Source organism: Daphnia carinata, chromosome 6 (genome assembly GCF_022539665.2).
Source record: "Daphnia carinata strain CSIRO-1 chromosome 6, CSIRO_AGI_Dcar_HiC_V3, whole genome shotgun sequence".
NCBI classification, from domain to species: domain Eukaryota; kingdom Metazoa; phylum Arthropoda; class Branchiopoda; order Diplostraca; family Daphniidae; genus Daphnia; species Daphnia carinata.
The window spans coordinates 4,711,760-4,727,531 of NC_081336.1; the positions used below are offsets into that span (position 1 = coordinate 4,711,760).

General features: G+C 37.1%; 6 protein-coding genes across 6 annotated transcripts; 4 read left to right on the forward strand and 2 right to left on the reverse strand.

Moving 5' to 3' along the window:
- Nucleotides 1–2,202: 2,202 nt before the first annotated feature.
- Nucleotides 2,203–6,592, forward strand: LOC130689749 (DNA polymerase subunit gamma-1-like). Its single transcript, XM_057512686.2, is given in 9 exon segments — nucleotides 2,203–2,884; nucleotides 2,955–3,530; nucleotides 3,625–3,878; nucleotides 3,880–4,044; nucleotides 4,129–4,495; nucleotides 4,551–4,854; nucleotides 4,927–5,135; nucleotides 5,222–5,997; nucleotides 6,070–6,592. Coding segments are annotated over 9 exon segments (3,648 nt in total). The 5' UTR covers nucleotides 2,203–2,224; the 3' UTR covers nucleotides 6,407–6,592.
- On the forward strand, nucleotides 6,559–8,321 carry LOC130689755 (acyl-coenzyme A diphosphatase FITM2-like). The gene is made up of 4 exons (XM_057512695.2): nucleotides 6,559–6,965; nucleotides 7,037–7,193; nucleotides 7,263–7,623; nucleotides 7,705–8,321. The coding sequence occupies exons 1-4, from the start codon at nucleotides 6,674–6,676 to the stop codon at nucleotides 8,023–8,025; spliced, it is 1,131 nt and encodes a 376-aa protein (XP_057368678.1). The 5' UTR covers nucleotides 6,559–6,673; the 3' UTR covers nucleotides 8,026–8,321.
- Nucleotides 8,322–10,899: 2,578 nt separating this feature from the next.
- Nucleotides 10,900–12,295, forward strand: LOC130689757 (enkurin domain-containing protein 1-like). Its single transcript, XM_057512697.2, has 4 exons — nucleotides 10,900–11,274; nucleotides 11,332–11,471; nucleotides 11,704–11,843; nucleotides 11,932–12,295. The coding sequence occupies exons 1-4, from the start codon at nucleotides 10,954–10,956 to the stop codon at nucleotides 12,090–12,092; spliced, it is 762 nt and encodes a 253-aa protein (XP_057368680.1). The 5' UTR covers nucleotides 10,900–10,953; the 3' UTR covers nucleotides 12,093–12,295.
- Nucleotides 12,162–13,042, reverse strand: LOC130689762 (nucleoside diphosphate kinase 6-like). Its single transcript, XM_057512702.2, has 4 exons — nucleotides 12,883–13,042; nucleotides 12,675–12,817; nucleotides 12,443–12,603; nucleotides 12,162–12,381 (listed from the first exon to the last, which is right to left on the reverse strand). Exons 1-4 carry the CDS (start codon nucleotides 12,952–12,954, stop codon nucleotides 12,239–12,241), a joined length of 519 nt encoding a protein of 172 aa, XP_057368685.1. The 5' UTR covers nucleotides 12,955–13,042; the 3' UTR covers nucleotides 12,162–12,238.
- A 658-nt stretch (nucleotides 13,043–13,700) lies between these two features.
- Nucleotides 13,701–14,562, forward strand: LOC130689759 (uncharacterized). The gene is made up of 3 exons (XM_057512700.2): nucleotides 13,701–13,911; nucleotides 13,985–14,226; nucleotides 14,293–14,562. Exons 1-3 carry the CDS (start codon nucleotides 13,732–13,734, stop codon nucleotides 14,495–14,497), a joined length of 627 nt encoding a protein of 208 aa, XP_057368683.1. The 5' UTR covers nucleotides 13,701–13,731; the 3' UTR covers nucleotides 14,498–14,562.
- Nucleotides 14,563–14,621: 59 nt separating this feature from the next.
- Nucleotides 14,622–15,664, reverse strand: LOC130689760 (uncharacterized). Its single transcript, XM_057512701.1, has 5 exons — nucleotides 15,504–15,664; nucleotides 15,354–15,438; nucleotides 15,127–15,300; nucleotides 14,938–15,056; nucleotides 14,622–14,866 (listed from the first exon to the last, which is right to left on the reverse strand). Exons 1-5 carry the CDS (start codon nucleotides 15,594–15,596, stop codon nucleotides 14,789–14,791), a joined length of 549 nt encoding a protein of 182 aa, XP_057368684.1. The 5' UTR covers nucleotides 15,597–15,664; the 3' UTR covers nucleotides 14,622–14,788.
- Between the last annotated feature and the right edge of the window lie 108 nt (nucleotides 15,665–15,772).

Here is a 15,772-nt window from a genome sequence, read left to right on the forward strand (position 1 = left end):
ATCTGAGGAATTCACTGCAAGGCATATGCAGGCATGGGCTGTTTCAAATCATATCTAGTACCATAAAGAGAGATGACATGATGAAAAAATTTTAGTAATTTACATCAATTACGTTGTTTCAACAAGTTGGTGTGTTACTAATTTGCTCTACACTGTGGATGTGGGAATCATAGAACACGAAACAAGTTGCTTAAAAAACACTAATTACCTTCCCTAACAGCTGGGAGCTGCAAGACTTCACAATCGCAAATGTATGGTATGTGGTGAGGAGCCCTCCTTATTCCTCCATTTCATCTACCATGTAAATTTGTGCATTCTTTCACTACAATTAAATTCAATATTGCACAAGTTAACACAATGTTTAAAATGCAGTATAGAGAAGGCTACTTACTGCAGATATCACTATCTATATCGTCAGCAATTCACACTTGGCAAAGGTAGCCTATATCGAAGGTGAACATATTAATCTTCGGATAAATGCCTACCATTTTACGGTCTGGAATAACGTATGTAAAATGACGGCATTTTGCAACGCGATGTGAAGATGTATAAAAAAACAATTCAACTACTAAACAATCATACGTCTACGTTGAATACCGCCCCTTTAATTTTTTTATGCCAGTCTCATCGACATATCATCGTTGTCACAATGGTCGCAGTAATAGGGAATGATATTTCATAAACAAGTGTTTGCAGTTATTTTCTTTTCATGAATTAGCTCCAATGATCGCTAAGTACCGCTTCGTGTGGAGAATAAACGAAGCTTTTTCGTGTTTTTCTTATGGTTTTTCTTGAATCTTGGACCTCACCTCATCACCACCTCTCATTTCATTAACGGCCCAGGGTTAAAGTATGCTTCAGACCGAAGGCTCTGCTCCACGTTGGTTGTCAGATTTTTCATCGATTCGATGTGGTGAATTTTTTTTTCGAATGCGGTAAATATCGGTGCTCAGAGCCGTCCTCGGTTTCAATGCAAGGCAATTCCCTGGTAAAACATTGTGGCACCGCTTTCTGCCTCGAAACTTCCCTATTGTTAAAGCGGAATTTGTCTTGTTTATCCCTTTTAGGAGATGCTATGCAAATCATACGCAGACACTGAACTTACATAAATATTACTATACCCACATTTCCATTTACAACATTTTATTTATATATTATATTGTCACGGGCAGAAAGGGAACATTCACTAACACGACTAAGTTTAATACAACTACACCTCAATATGACGGTTCTTCACCAATAATGGTGAAACAGGTAGTTGCTGTGTCGATGACAAACAATTCACTGTCTTACCACTAATGGCAAAATGCACTACCAGTAGTTTGTTAGTACAAAAAGCACACCAAACAACCATATTACCTACACCGCATCCAATCTATATTCAACTGAAACGAAACGATTCCACACAAATTACACAAATCGTAATAACTACGTTCTTGATAGACTTAGTAAGGGAAATTCTAAGTAAAACATGGAGAAGGTTTTTCTTGGTACTTAGTACTTAGTTCTCAGTACTAAAGCATAGCAACATAACAACTTTTTCCACGGAATGGACCCGAAAATCCATCTGTCGTCGACCTTGCCAAAGGCACAACGGTAATAATTAAATATTACAAACTTAAAATCGCGACAATATTATATTTAAGTCACACATGTGTGCGCTCATAGCATAGCTTACAATAAAAACTGAAACGGGCATTTTGTCCCACAAAAAAGTCAATTATTTCTTGCTTGCTTACAATAAAAACTGAAACGGGCATTTTGTCCCACAAAAAAGTCAATTATTTCTTGCTGTTACCAGGAGAGGTAAAACGCAAAACAAAATATAAACGTTCAAGTAAGTAACTCCAACCCTAAGTATGAGACAACAACTTGAAAGTGGGAATTACCCTGCAAATTGGGCGAACGTGTTCGAGCCTTATTCAAATCTGAGTGGTTTTTACACAAATTATTGGTTTATCCGGGTTACGAAACGCCAGCAACAGCAAATAAAAATAAGGAAAAATATGAAAATTGGGATCAGAGTTCCTTTAAATACTAAAACTCTTTTAAAACAAACTAATTTTTAAAACGCCAAAACTATTTTTTCTGTGATATTTACGTTATTTCTTTTTACGTGGGTGTTTTAGACTTAACTGACAACGTCTAAGAGACACCCGTTCTTATGAGTGTAAAAAAATGTAGACGAAAAAGTATAGAGGTTTAAAAATTGGTTTTTCACAACATGTTTTCGTTTCAAGCATGGCAAATTAAGCACAGCTACCGTCGTAGAACTTGTTGGAAAGTAACCAAGTTAGGTGTTCAGAAAAATATTGGACAAGATTTTTCAAGGAAAAATTACCATGTAACTGATGACTCCTCTTTGGAATCGACGTTATCTAACCAAAATATTATTAATCCATGTGGCATACAAATGCTACCAAGATCAATTCATCGCCAGATATTCTCAAAGAATGACAGTAATACAATATCTTCGGAGACTATCAGAAAGATTCAAGAACATTTGTCTATTCATAAATTACATGGTAAATCAGTCAGCAGGCTCCCTGACATTGATTTAAAACTTCCGGTGTTACAAGGCCAAAATATTGCAGAACACTTCAAAAGAATTGCTGAAAAGCAATGTGGAAATTATTTTACAAAATTGTTAGATTTTGTGTCACATGGAATTCCAGAAATTCCCAAAGTTTGGAACTTTTCACCTGGTTGGACGAGATATAGCATTAGTGGTGAAACAGATTGTGTTGATTTCCCAGATGACGAAGCATATGTCTTTGATGTGGAAGTCTGTGTTAAAGAGGGTCACTTACCAACGTTAGCTACGGCAGTTTCTAAAAATTATTGGTACTCATGGTGCAGCAGTCAGCTCTTTGAAGAGAAAAAGGTTTCTTTTAGTTTATGAATCACATAACTGTTCAACATTATTTGCCCTTTTTATTTTGCTGCATATACAGGTGCAAGATTCTATGCTGAGAACTATGGGAAGCATTTATGAACTGAAAGACTTGATCAATTTGGAGTCGAAAAGGGAACAAGATCGTTTGATTCTCAAGGATCAAAAAGAGCGTATAATTGTAGGACATAACGTTAGTTATGACCGTTCACGCATAAAAGAGCAGTATTTCATTGAAGGAACAAAGGTTCGATTTCTTGACACCATGTCTTTACACATAGCAATAAGTGGCATTACTAGTTTTCAAAGAAATATGCTTATCGCCGCAAAATCTGGTACCAATGATAAACCTATGAAAAATCAGCAAATGCGGAGCAAGTCGAGCAAAATGGAAGAGATTCTGGAATGGCAAAATATTAGTTCATTTAATGGTTTAAGCGATGTGCATAAACTTTATTGCGGCGGATTGGGTTTAGATAAAGAGAAGCGGAATATCTTTGTGACTGGTACGGTGTCAGATATAATAGAAGATTTTCAACAGTTAGCTACGTATTGCGCAAGGGATTGCCTAGCCACATATGAAGTATTATGTGCTCTCATTCCTGAATATCAAAAGCGTTTTCCTCATCCAGTCACTGTAAGTTGTTTATTTTTATAATACTTTTAATTATTTGTTTTTTTTCTAGTTTGCCAGAAATCTGTTGTCTTAATTTTTCCTTTCGTCCTCTAAGCTAGCTGGAATGTTGGAAATGAGCACTGCTTATTTACCTGTGAATCGCAACTGGCAACGATACTTACAAGACTCTGAAGATACTTATCGTGATTTAGAGAATGAACTAACGCAAAGCTTAAAAAGAGAGGCCGACCGAGCAGCCCACATGATTAAAGATAAAGCGTATGAAGGGGACCCCTGGCTTTGGAACCTTGATTGGTCGACTAAGCCACTGAAAGTGAAGAAAGCCGCATCACTCGTGAAAAAAAAAAAAAAAAGCGGCCAATGATGTTCCTTCCATGATTGTTAACGTAGAAGAAGAAGATGAAATAAATGGAGATGAAGCTGGCCTACGTGAAATCAAACGACTAAAACAGCAATTTCAAGAATTGTTTGACACTAAAAACCATTTGTTTAAACGTAATTCCTTCTTACCTGGGTACAACAGATCTTACACTATATCAAGCTTTTTTTTTTAATCTAAATAAAAAATATATGTGTTTATTTTTCTCTTTAAATATAGTTATCCAAATTGGTATTGCTTATTATGCGACCGCGTTCAGGATGGTTTGGTTGGTCCGTCTGAAGTTTCAACATCAGCACAAGTAGTACCAAAGCTGCTTAAATTGACGTGGGATGGCTACCCACTTTTTCACAGCCGCGAACTGGGCTGGGGTTATCTAGTTCCTGGAAGACCTCTAGATTTATCTCGCCAAGATGAAAATGTAATACCTTTTCCGTTGAGGGAGGCATTTTCCCTTTTCCCTCCTCGAATTGCCGACCAAAATGTATCAACTCAAGGAATTATCACGGCTGAAGAAGCCCTTGTGCAGCTCGGTCAAATGACGGATCTATCAACTGATCCTCTTGAATTGGCTGTTCATTGGCAGGTAGGATTAAATTGTAAAGCTGCCTATCCTCTTATGTTATGTTTACAATTTGCAGGCTATACGACGTGGTCTAAATAATAATATGGAACACCAGAAAGATGCATTTCCAGTATGTAATCAATCTCAGAAGAAGCACAGCAATTATTTGACTTCAGATCGGCCCGCTTGGCACCTGGGAATAGGACCATATGATGTCGGTATCCCGGGCTGTTGGTTTTTTCGCCTTCCTCATAAATCTGGCGTTGATAACAATGTTGGAAATCCGTTAGCGAAAGACTATTTGAACAAAATTGAAGACGGAACTCTTAAAGCTACTTCAAGTTCTATCGCCGAACATATTTTAAAACTAAATCGCAATAGTACTTGATTAAATTATACATTTTATTGTTCGTAAGTGTAATGTATTATTTTAATAATTTCTTTTTCCACAGTCATCTACTGGAGAAATGCTCGTGATCGCATTATCTCCCAAATGGTCGTGTGGCTTCGACAGTCTCAACTTCCGCGGAACGTAACGAATTCAAATAATTTTGATGCGTCAAATAGGTATGGAGCCATATTACCACAGGTCATTACGTCTGGCACGCTCACGAGAAGGGCAGTTGAATCCACATGGTTAACTGCTTCAAATGCGTATAAGGTAATTCAGTTATTGGCCTGAGGTAATAAACTTATCAACCTAAAGGTAAAAAATATTAAGTTGCTAAAAAATTTCGTTATTTTTAGGATCGATTGGGATCAGAGTTGAAGGCTATGATCCAGTGTCCGCCCGGTTTTAATTTTGTTGGTGCAGATGTTGATTCTCAAGAACTTTGGATAGCCTCAATCATCGGAGATTCGTATTTTGCTGGTCAGCACGGATCGACGGCGTTCGGTTGGATGACACTACAAGGCAAAAAAAGTGACGGGACAGATATGCATAGTCGAACAGCTTTAGCCGTCGACATTAGTAGAGACCAAGCAAAAGTATTAAATTACGGCAGGATATATGGCGCTGGTGAACGGTTCGCAAAAACTTTATTGATGCAATTTAATCATCGCTTGACTGAAAAAGAGGCTGCAGAAAAGGCCCGCAAAATGTACTCGATGACAAAGGGAAATTCAGTTTTTAAGCTAAATAGTCGCGGACGGCAATTGGCGTCTGCTCTTGGATACCCATCAGACGAAACAGTCACGCCAGAGCAATTAAATAACATCAGAAAGAACGCGAAAAAAGAAAGTAAACTGGCACACTTGGCTAGTTTGCCAACCGAACATTTAACCGAGCGTCGTATGTGGTCTGGAGGAACCGAGTCTCACATGTTCAACAAACTGGAAGAAATCGCTCAATCGCAGGCGCCAGAAACACCGGTGTTGCATTGTCGTATTAGTCGTGCTCTGGAACCCTGCAACGTCGGTAACGAATTTATGACGAGCCGCGTCAACTGGGTCGTTCAGAGTTCCGCTGTTGACTACCTTCATTTAATGATTGTGGCAATGCGATACCTTCTTGACGTGTACAAGTAAGTCTGCCCGTTCATGTGTTGTTTAAACAAATTCTTACTTTTTTTTTGTGCTGAACGGTTTCTTTTTAGAATTGAGGGTCGATTTTCGATTAGCATTCATGATGAAGTGCGATACATCATAAAGGAAGATGATAAATTCCGTGCAGCATTGGCGCTACAAATCGCAAATCTTTGGACTAGATGCATGTTTTCATACCAAATGAATCTATATGATCTGCCGCAGGCTGTTGCATTCTTTTCGTCCGTGGATATAGATACGGTGTTGCGTAAAGAGACAAATATGGACTGCCAGACACCTTCAAATCCTTACGGCCTCAAACAAGGATACCGAATAGACTTCGGCTGTAGCTACGACATTTATCAAATTTTGGAAAAGACCGGTGGTTCTCTTGATTCAAATCGCTAAAATTTCATTTGAATATTTAATTGATGTGTCCGGCTTCACTAGATCCAGAAGGTTGCAAAAAAACGTGCTTTAGCAATCCATTGAATATATCACCGGTATCACTCATGTTGTGTATGAAAACAAATTTGTTGTCGTCTGCTAGGCATAAACAGTGTCACTGGCTCTTGAAATAAATACTTCATTAGAGATATTTTTTTTTTGTATTCTCCTCTGTCCTAGTAAGGACATCATTTCTTATTAAATAGAGCAACAAACTTAGCGCAAAAAATGGTTAAAAGTATTTCTGCCCTAAATTTCCGCCCCTCTGTCGAATCAAAAACAGGTGAAAGAAAGGGAACAAAACCTCTTCCTGAACCGACGTCGATTCAACAAGTACTGTTGTTAATGGTAGTACACTTGTGTCGGAAGATTTTGTTTATTGATCCCAATATCAAAGTTGGAATATATATTATGCTTGTTTTCTTTGGAAGTATATTGGGTGATGTCTTACCTATTCCCAATTCTTATTTTTCCCGGAAAGACAACATATTTAACATCTATTTTGTTAAGTTAAGTTGGGGTATGTAAACAGTATTACAAGTTTAAAATAAGAAGCTCTGCTGAAAATTTTTGTATTATTTTGTTTTTCAGGTTGGACTATGGTGTTTGTTGGCTCCTTTGTGTACCTGACAAGTTCTGTGTACTCCTGTGGTGATAAAACTAAAATTCGAAAACATATGCTACGATTACTTTTTGCAACATTTATGTGGTTCTTTTGGACCAAATTATTTGTGACAATTGAAGAAAGGTAACTTAAAGTTTTAACAAGTTTCCCCATCTGTTTGTTTGATTAAATCATTGTAATTTAAATTTCTAGCTATGGTTACTGCAGCAAGCCTATTGTTCGGTCTTCTAATAGCCGTAAACAATGCCTTTCAAAGGGTCTTTCATGGAACAGTTTCTCCATATCAGGCCATACATTCATTTTGATCTACTGTACTTTAATTATTATGGAAGAAGCTAAGGCACTTGTTTGTTGGGAAGCAATCAAAGATCATTTAAGAAATGAAGAGCACAACAGAACTAGTGAAGAAAGCGGATCGGCAACCCCATTGGATTGTCTGAGTGCCGAACAACTTCTGTTTGTTCGGGACAAGTATGAAAAGTTTACTCCATATATTAGATTGTCGTTTATCGCAATGGCTATGTTGGCATTACTTTGGGACATCATGCTTATGGTTCGTATTGCTTTCAATTTCAGTCTTAATATATCGGAGATAAAGCTATGGTTTTTGTTTATATTTTTTCCAAATGTTCAGGCAACGATCATCTACTTCCATTCAACCCCGGAAAAATTTGTTGCGAGTGTAATTGCAGTTCTCTTATGGTTCTTCAGCTACCGCTTCCTTTTCAGTCGTCGGTTGTTGGGAGTACCTCTTCCAGGCGAAGGGACTTTTCGCTACATGAATCCCGTCCAACCTCTACAGATGTTGTACATGCGGCGGGCGTCCTTGATTACAAAAACTGAAAAAACTTCAAGTTTCATGGGCATGCCACTTAGCCCCCCGAAAGTGGGAGGAGATGTCAGTACTGGTAAATCTGCTTCTTTTCTTGAAACCTCACGACCGGCTCCTCGTTAAAGAATATTCAGAACATCCTTGAAATCTTAAAAGGTTGAGGCCTGCATTATTAGCCAAGTGCTGGCCATTACTCTCTTGAATTAACAAAAAGTGTTATTTTTGTGTTTTCTAAATGGAAAGAAAAGAAATTGATTTTCTTTCAGAAGTAAGAAGCAGTTGAGATTTAGATTGTTAAGCCCTCGTGTTCTTTTACAAAAAAATAACCTCTGCATGTTAAAGTGACGTAGAAATAGCAAACTCACCCAGAATTTATTTTCGAACATGTTTCTCCCCACTGAGTGAGGTAACAGATGAAATTGAAATAAAAATTAATGAGTAGGGATTGCTCGCCAACATTATGGCTTTTCATTGTTTGAAATTCAATCTAGATAGTATGATTTCTTTAAGATTAAATTCAGTTGGTTTGACAAGCAAGTTAACTTTGTTGTAGCCTACCTATTGATCAACTGCCGTCTCACTATTTCCAGGAGATGTAGTGTAAATGGTAAACTATAAACTAAAAATTATCTTTGAGAACTAGAATTTTGGTTTGCTTGTTCGTTATGGTAAATCTTTGCTACGTTGTATAGATATAGATTTCTGGACTACATCGATTCTGAGTTCTATAGATTCTGGGTCAAAAGCTGCAATTCAACCCGATGTTCATTGGGGTAAGCATCTCTGTACAACAAACCGGATGACGAATGCTAAACGTATGGTTTTCTGGAAATGTTGTGGCGATGTATATTGCGTGCTTGGTGGTAGAGGAGTATGCCATGGAAACTTCGTTGTCGAAATGAAATAGTTCATTAAACCGAAAAATGTAAGTATTGCCTTATACCTTTTGCTCTTGTCCCACAAAAGAAAAAACAATTTCAATATGTTACATAGGGCTCGGCCATGGACTACTCTTAAGTAAAGAGCGGGACCCTTTCCCTACTTCGCCATGTTAAAGCTTGTTGGGTTCGCCTTTTTTAGGAAAAAAATAAGCAAAGATCAATAATAGAGTTTTGAAAGGCGATTCTACCTAAACACAATATTCTTCATAAAAATATAACTTAAGAATATATTTTGATTTTTATTTAGAAGGCGAAGGAAAAGGGCGAGGCGCCGGTGCCATCAACCAGCCAAAAGACCGTCAGCTCTTACAAGTTGAAAAGTTATAACTAAGCAACGTGCATGGCCTGAACAACACGGTCTCCGCGGGAGTTACAACTAAGAAACGGCATATTACAGACGTGATAAAAGTTTCTCCGCAAAATAAAAATACGCGATAAAAAAATGTATAAAGTAATATAAAAACAAACAAAACAAAAAAAAACGCGCGAATTCAATTGTCAAATCAATTGTGAACCCTCCTTCGAAAAGTAAAAACCCGTCCGCCAAAGGTGACGGACCTCAAGTCCAATATGGCGTTGACCAGCATTGAATCCAACCTGACACCGATTTTCATGAAGCAAGACGATGGAAAATCGTTCAAATAAATGAACACCATTGAAATAAGAAAAAATTCCAGGAACTAGAATGCAATGTAGGGAGGAGGAACAATGCAAGGTGTATGTCAAAAAGAGGGAGTGATTGTCGCTTCCGTAGATGACCTTTTCATAAGACCGACGACTAAAGAACAACAGATACTACTATTAAAATTTTTTTCATGCCTTCAAAAATTATGACTGCAAAGTGAATTCAGTTTAGCGTTTTAAAACAGACAGAGGTTCAGAGAGAATATCAACACCCACAGTAGCCATTGAATTCGACGGCGGCACACCAAAGGAAATTTTCCTAAACGAATTTGCGTTTATACCAAGACTGAACATCCCAGGTCCATCAAGATACTCCAAAGAATGCCAACGGCTTGGCCATACCAGCAAGAACTGTAGGGATGAGGAACGACGCAGCAAATGTGATAATAAACATGAAGATTTGCCAAACTGCACAGCTGCATCTCGCTTTATAAACTGTGACCGAAAACAACTAGCAAGTTCGTCAAGCTGCCCTAAGTTCCAGAGGATGAAACTGGCAATCAGAGAGTGACTATCAGATAAAAAAACAGAAAAAGATAGGACAAATCCCCAGCACCCGCAAACAAGCAGACAAACCTATAGCAAGGTACGAAATGAAAATGGAATTACACCAGTTGTCAAGCCTGAAACGGAAATTATGGATGGAAAAATAGAAGCCATGCAAACCGAATTCAAGCAAATTGAGCTCTCCAAATTTCGAGCATTAGTGACAAAAATGGCAAAGTTACAATCGACAGTAAGCCAAGTCGAAAGTGCATTCAGCACCCTAAAAAGACTGATTCAAATCAATTTTAATTGATTCTGGCGATATTTGGGGGGGTTTTAATTGTTGGGTTTGCTTTTTTCCAATCCGATCCGATTTCAAATTGATTCGGACGATCACTGAATTAACCGATTACTTAATCGAATCAGCGTTCAATTTTGAGTAAGCCGTCGGATTTTTGTCGAATTCCAATAGACGTTTTTTTACAGATTTTGACAAAAGTAGGAAGGCTATCAGTGATCGGCCGAATCAATTTGAAATCGGATTGGAATCAAACCCAACAATCATCCCCCCCCCCAAAAAAAATAGCCAGAATCAAGTAAAGGTGATTCTGTGTGTAAACTGATTCTGCCGATCAATGGTTCGCGATGCACCGACTTTGGAGTAATGATCGGGGTAAACCGTTAGAGTAACCCACAATTGGGGCCTTCATGGAGAAAAATTCGATCAGTTTTGTTTCTGCCAGTTGGTTGCAATCTGGGTTAAAACCCCGATTGATTCCAGGTAGACCCCTACCAGGCGTGGCCGGGTAGTCGGAGTCGGACTGAAAATAATAATAAGGCAACTCCGCCGTGCTCGTAAGTTGCAATAGCCAGTTGTGACAGTTGGAGTGCCTCGTACCGGGAGGTGTAATATATATTACCTTTATTTTTTTTTTATATAATGGATACCTTACGTAGTGCTCCAACTCCAAAATTTTCTGTGGGGATAAAAGAAAGACATTCCAGGATAAAGCGCGTTCTAGCCGAGATTAGAAGAGAAAAACCTTTAGGAAAGTGCCCCTTATTTAAAATGACACTTACATTTCCCTCTTTTGTCTGGTCCCCCATTATTGATTCTGTATATTCCTTCCGTACTGAACAAAATTTGGATAATTTAAAAGCTACAGTTGCCGCTCCAAAAAAGCCATTACTTAGATCTCATAGTACGAGCTCTTTGAAATCCACTACAAGTCCTGAAACTCAGGCAGTCATACCCAAGAAAGTGAGTCATATCAAGCTGCATTATTTATAAGAAATTTCACAATCTATTTTTTCCCAGACTGAACGAAAAGATGTAATTAGGTTAAATATGTTGGCAAGAGTTGCAAACTCTGCAATTAAAATGAAAACTTCAGTTGCAAGATCTCACCATAGTGAGTTAGCAACCCAAAGAAGTCATAAATTAGGAGCTATTCCAAAGTATGTAATGAGTTTTATTTCTAGGTTTACCATAATTCAAGAGTTTTGAGTCCATGCCTTTATTATTTGCTAGTAAAAATTTGGCTATTGAATTTAAAATAAATGCATGAGCCCAGTTTTAAATCTTCCTATTTATAGGCAAACTGAAAAAAACATACTTCAAAATGAGCTATTGAACAAGAGTGAAGTGGACTAATAGGTCATATTAGTTTTAATCTGAATATTGTTCTAGATACCTTACAAGTCGAAAAGCAGAATGGGCACATCTGGAAGAAGAAAAATTGAAGAACATGCCAGATCCTGATTGTCCAATTGGGCATGTTATTATGCCTGAATCTGAAAGACTTGAAACCTTAAGTAGACTCCAAAAAAGTATAATCATTTGATTGAATTTCCAACCAATTTATACACTACTAAGCTAAAAATTGTTTATTTTTTATTTAAAAAAAAAAAATTCCAGGTCAATTAGAATTGAATGCAGAGTTTAACTGCCTCCCACTGAGCAAGGACAGTTTGACAATTCGCCGAAAGAAAGAAGATCTTGAAAAGCAACTCATTAAAGTTGAAGAAGGAATTCGAGTTCTTTCTAAGCCAAAAGTATTTGTCAGACTTGATAGGTAAATGATTGAATGTCCAAAACTAGTAAATATAATTTCGTCAAGTCAAGGGTAGGATAAGGAATAAAATTCCGATTTAACGTATTTTGCATAGTTGACAGTCACTAATGTATTGGTTTGCTTGCAAGTTTTTACTTACAACCCTAACTTCTATTTTATGGTGTGGGTGAAGGTGGAGTAGTCAATACTGCATACTCCTTTTCTAAACATTGGCTCCTGCTTTTCTAACCATTCCTCATAGTTGAATTGGGGAAAGAAAAACTGAATCTCTCTCATGGCTGATGTTTGAGAATCTTCACAATAAATTGGTATAAGATTTCAGCATTGCCTAACATCTCACTGCAGGAAACTTACCAGAGCCATGAGTACAATTTCTTGTATCAGTAAGGCCAAACGATCCTCTAATGGTGTCTGGGGCTTCATATTGTGTTATAAACGATTTTGTAGGTCCCATTATCTTACGCCACAATTGAATAGCTTCAGGATGAGCTAGTATATGTGCATGAATAGGTCCACTATTTCATCAGAAATAAACTGACATTTAACTAACACCACAACATATCTTACTTAGATGGTAGTTATCAACCTTTTCATGAATGTTACAAGTCGTTTATGGAAAAACCTTCCAGCGTGTTCACTATAAAAATTCTCAACTTGCTGACGAGAAAGGTTTACAGTACGGCTTTGGATTATGTAGAAGCCAGCTGTTAATATCTTCCTGCGGATTTCCTGAATGGGAAGATAGAGCGCAATAATGTCAAATGTTACATTAGCAATTGAATTTAGTCATATACCTGTAGAGTAAAAGGAACTTTCACTACGTCCGGTTTTATAATAGCTAACGTTAGGTTAAGAATATTTTTCATAGTCGATTATTTTTCAAACGCTTGGCGTTTAAAACAGTTCTTTTACAGAAAACCACTTGCAAGTTAATAAATTGATGTAATTTGATTGTGTGGTAAAAATTTCAAATTATTCGCGAACTTAAATTATGGCGAAGCAGACGACAAACGAGATGGCTAAAAAGAGAAATTGGAACGCGAAACATTTTCTTCTAAAACGCGGAGCTAAGTATGGAACCAAGGTTTTTGTGCTGCTGTTTAGATGCTTGTAGCTAGCCTTGCCGCGATCGGCAAAGCAAATGATCGGGAAAAATGATCAGCAAAATTCGATCGACGATCCGATCACCAGAGATTGATCGGATCTGCTATTTAATGATCCATTGATGGGATCGGGTGATTCGAGGATCCAATGATCGGATCACCGATGAAGATAAAAGAATTGATAGGAGCGGCAAGTCTAGTTTCAACTACCCACACTCCCCGCTATAAAATATATTTCACACTTTATACGTGTATCCTCTAGTTTTATTAACTATAGTACCCCTTTAATTCCCGGTAACAGCCTGCAGTAATCACAAAACATAAGTTATAATGACGAGTTCCACACATAACGAGCAAATAATCTTATTATATACCTAACTGGTAAACATTAATATTCAAATCTAAGTACGATTCGCGGTGACAGCAATTCCATCAGGGACATCTAGTGGATAAAACTTCAAGCGAACGATGATCTGGCTTTTCCATAACCATAACAGCGGACGATTTTAACCTAGATTCTACATAGAGAAGTGTTTTATTATGACAACACTTAAAATACCAGAACAAAAAGTAATCTTGTGTGGAGAATATGGAGTTGGAAAGAGTTCTTTATTCAGAAGATTTACATCTAATAGTTACACAACAGCAACTGATCGCCAGTCTACTTTAGGATTGGATCATTATAGTAAACGTTACCATGTAGCTGGAAAAGACATAAAGGTTTGTCGAAATTTTATAGTTTGAGAAGTCAACATACATGAGACTAAGTTCACTAACGTCCTTCTACATAAAGCTTCAGCTATGGGACACAGGAGGAATGGAACGAGTCGCCTCAATAACCTCTAGCTATTACAAGTTTGCAGACGCTGCAATACTTGTGTTCTCTTTAGATTCACCTGAATCATTCAACATGGTGTCACAACATTTGCTTGATATTGTTTCATATGCTGAAAATGCAAAAATATATCTTTGTGGCAATAAATCGGATCTTAAGTCTCTGATTCAAATAACAGACAGTGACATGGAAGCCTTCTGGTGTGTAAATTTGTTTCATAGGTTAATATTGTATTACCTAATTCCTAAATCTCAAATTAATTCAAGTGAGCAGTGCCATACCCTTGTAGCTGGGACATTTACATTATCCTGCAAAACTGGTGAAGGAGTTGATGAAATGTTCTCCTGCATTGCACTACAACTGGCAGAGAGTAACCGATCAAAATTTGAACTGGAAAAATTGACAGAGAACAATGGGCTACAACTGTCACAGCAAGAGGACAATGAAAATTTAAACAAATGTTCCTGCTGAATGAATCAGTGACTGTGGTATAGTGTATTGAAATAATCTACTAAATATACTTTTTAAGGAATCAAGTGTAATTATTTGCATTTAAAAATTTTCTTAGTTTTCATAAAAATACTTTTATACCCTGTGATGGTTTCCTGTGTATTGTTTACATTTTTATTTTGCTTGTGTTTTGTTTTTAGCAAACATAAGATATTTAAGGGATGAAAGAAAATAAATTTGTTACATAGGGAACAGTTATGTTTATGGACAAAATTCCATCAAACAGATGAAATTGCCCAAAGGAATCATATTTCACTGTTTCACTGACTGCACTTCTATGATGTGAACCAATTTCTCAATCTCAGCCAATTTCTGTGAAACATCATTAACCTATTAAAAAAGGATTATAGTTGCTCAAATTGTGATTCATAAAGATCAGAAAATGTATGAAATTAACTTACAAAATTGCTGTAGTATTTTATTAGTGCACATGTATCATCAGAGAGACTCAATACTTTTTTTTCTTGGGTTTCTTGGTGTAATGAAATTTTATTAATTTTATCTTCTAGATGAGGAACATCTACTTTGGCGAATAAAAAAAGCTTCATTTAAAATTTTAAAATATCAATTTGTAAAAGTTTTTACTGCACCTTTAATTGCTTGACTGTCAAGTACCGATTTAATTGCATTTAATTTCTGGAGGTGTCCAAGTGCATCTTTTATATCCCCTTCTTTAGAGTGAAGGAGTTGAAGCTTGACATTGTCAGAAACGAATCCATCACATTCAGCAAATAGAGGATCAGCATATTTTTTTACTTCATCAGCTGAAAAAAATATGTTTGGGTTAAACCTTAAAAAGTTTCATGTTTTCTTTTACCTCTTTTCAACGCAGAGGAAACTTTCTCGTTTTTTGAAACAACACTGGCCAATTTTTCGGAGACTCCCAATAATGTGTCTATAAGCTGTATGGTAAACAATTGTTATTATAAATTTTATAAAAATATAAAAAATTTTTTTTGGTACCAACCTTCTCTTCACCATGCTCACTAGCACCCTGCCCTAGAACAAATTTTTCTAATCGTGTGATTCTCTTTTCAACTAAATCTAGTTCGGTACTCATTATTAATTGTTATCTCTGAACTATCTCCGGCGGGCGACTACCTACAGGCACCTCCCATCCCGTTCACATGGAACGTGGAAAAATTGGGGACCGAGCCTCTAGCCGTTTAGCGGTATGACCGGATATTTCGCGTAGTCAGAACGTGGAACATGGAATGGTATTTCGTTACTCCTTGT